Raw genomic sequence first — 2,500 nt, forward strand, 5'->3', positions numbered from 1 at the left:
TCAGCATCTCAACAGAAAACATTTCTCATCCATTCCACGAAGCGGACGCGACAAAAGTAAATCACGGAGTTGTATGGACGGTGAAACTACACCAAACACAACAACTACCAAAATCAAAGACAAGAAAATACGTAGCAGTGACCACAATTTGATCTAAAGAGCCAACTTGTTGACTATCCCGTCGGAGAAACAGCTGATTGTTGCGCACCATTTTCTCTCGTACTCTCTCTTCACGGAGAAACAGCTGATCAACAATCTACTAGCATAAGTGTAACAGAGCTGTGTAGCATTGTAATCGAATATATACATTAAAATAGATTGAGTATAATTCATATTTACATATACATATATTTACATATAGGCCTATATACAGATCAGTCTCAGGATGAAACTTGTAGTTCTGAAAGTTAAGTTGCACAACTTAAGGTCATGTTTATGTATGTTTAATGTATGCCTTAGTGTGAGGTTGATGTCATTTCAGAAAATGTTTTCTTTAAAAATGTTACAATGTAATATGGCACTTAAATGCACTTCATGTCTTTTTTGAGAGATGATATTGTAAGCAATGTAGGCAACAAAAATTTAGCTTTTTCCGAAAATTTAACCAAACTATTGTTTATTATTGCTCTTCAATAAAACAAAAGTATTTCTTATCCGATTACTTGATTAATCGATGGAATAATCGGTAGAATACTCGATTACTAAAATAATCGATAGCTGCAGCCCTAATCAGCATGCATTTTTTTGCTTCCCTTTTATCCATGGAACTTGGGAAATGTCACCTTAATTATGTTTGCAGTGATCTGCCTGAACAGTAATTAGCTGGAAGACTTGGAAGTGTAATTACCATACTCCCACCTAGAGATTTAAAGAACAGGTTAACTAGCTAGTAGCACTGGGATCTGTCCGAGGAATCACCTACTCCTTCGACAGCAGTTGTTGCCAGTTTAATTCCCATAAATCTTTCATCTCTTGCTCAACATCCCTCAGGGCCCCCCTCCCTCGCGTGCACAACTGACAGGAATCCCAGACCGACGTCTAACCAGGTAACCTTGGAAACGCAAAGCCTCTAATGGCAAAGGAGGGAGGAGAGGCAGCCGGCAAGCCAACAGAGGCCGGTCTCCGTGGCGTTACTCACCACAATGAAATCATTAGCTCTGCCAGGCACTGGTGCTACCACTGCTGCTACATGACAAATGACACTTTCATCTCTCTCATTTTTGCTGATATTATTACTATTTGGGTGTCTTGTGTAATTTCTGCACTCTTGCTTTTTATAAGCATAGGCAGCATGTCTAATTTGTCAATGCTAAAAGATTTATTTACCATGGTGTGGACAGTAGCATGGTATTGTGTGTGAATGTATGTCGCAGGAAGAGGAGGGGCATTAACACTGGGCTACTGCAGCTGCTGTGGACTGCGGCTTGTTCTGCTCTTACATGGCCTGTGTAATCTCAGTCTAAAGGATTACTGTTGATTCCTGGCAGGCAGAGGGAATCTGTGCACCAGGGACTAGCGCCAGGGTTGTGGTCACATAGTGTCCCGGCAGGACTACTAGCCTGGCTAGCTGGCTGAGTTACCCCTAAACAGCCTCATTATCATCGTTGTCAGTCTGAAATTGTACAAGTCTTACAGTTTGACTCTGAATAGTTCAGACTGGGACATCAATAGAAATCAAACTGTGGGGGCCTGAGGGAGAGTCAGAGAGAGAGATGGGTGGGAAAGCAGATGTTCTGGCCCCAGAATTGTTGCATGGCTTTAATCTCCTCATCACTAATCGCTATAACTGGATTCAGTAGCACCTGCTGCTCAAAGCGCAATGTGCCAGGAAAGGACGAGAAAAGAGGAGATAGAGACAGAAGGGAGGGCCAGACAGTACAATGGGTAGGCAAGAACAGCCAGTACCAAATATAAACTGCCGTGGGGACGTGCAAAAATATGCAACTCCTCATTAATTGCGTAAAAACACTTCAGCTAGGGATGCTAATTTAGATTTTTTTTTCGGACCTATAGCTGACCCTTGTTAACAGATTGTATATCCGAGCCTTTCTCCACCGCATCCACCTGTGAGGTTGTCAGCTGTGTGTCTGCTTGGCATACTCTATGTGTAGGACGGCCGATTTAACCCGCCAGCCCTCATATAGGGGGACGTGTCACTTAGTTCTCTGCTGTGATCGCCACATTAGATTGGTGCTAAACTGTAAGGCAATTGTATATGGTTGTGTGTGTGTGTGTGTGTGTGTGTGTGTGTGTGTGTGTGTGTGTTTTACCTTTCTTACGGCTCTCCACTGCTGCATCCTGCTTGTCTGTGGAAAATAGACCGTGGAGTCAGTGGTAGGAATTAAAAAACTAAAATTGGTGGGCAATACACAGTAACTGTACCATTAACCACCATTTACGTTGTAAAAAAGTATGTATGTATACATGTGTGTAAACTTCATACGTCAATTATCTTTGATTTAAAAACAAATATAATACACTATTCAAAGGGCTCAGCCCT

At 42.0% G+C, this 2,500-nt stretch overlaps 1 protein-coding gene across 3 annotated transcripts in view; it reads right to left on the reverse strand.

Annotated features, from left to right (window-relative positions):
* The window catches only part of atp2b1a (ATPase plasma membrane Ca2+ transporting 1a), a 42,457-nt gene that overhangs the window by 15,889 nt on the left and 24,068 nt on the right, over positions 1 to 2,500 (reverse strand). For all 3 annotated transcript variants that reach the window (XR_013500981.1, XM_078242932.1, XM_078242931.1), the window contains exon 7: positions 2,271 to 2,306. Coding sequence is in view for 2 of the 3 variants with exons in the window: in XM_078242932.1 (XP_078099058.1) it covers positions 2,271 to 2,306 (36 nt within the window). In the remaining variant the exon portion in view is untranslated. The remainder of the gene's footprint in view (positions 1 to 2,270; positions 2,307 to 2,500) is intronic.

This window comes from Sander vitreus, chromosome 23, assembly GCF_031162955.1.
Source record: "Sander vitreus isolate 19-12246 chromosome 23, sanVit1, whole genome shotgun sequence".
Taxonomy (NCBI): Eukaryota; Metazoa; Chordata; class Actinopteri; order Perciformes; family Percidae; genus Sander; species Sander vitreus.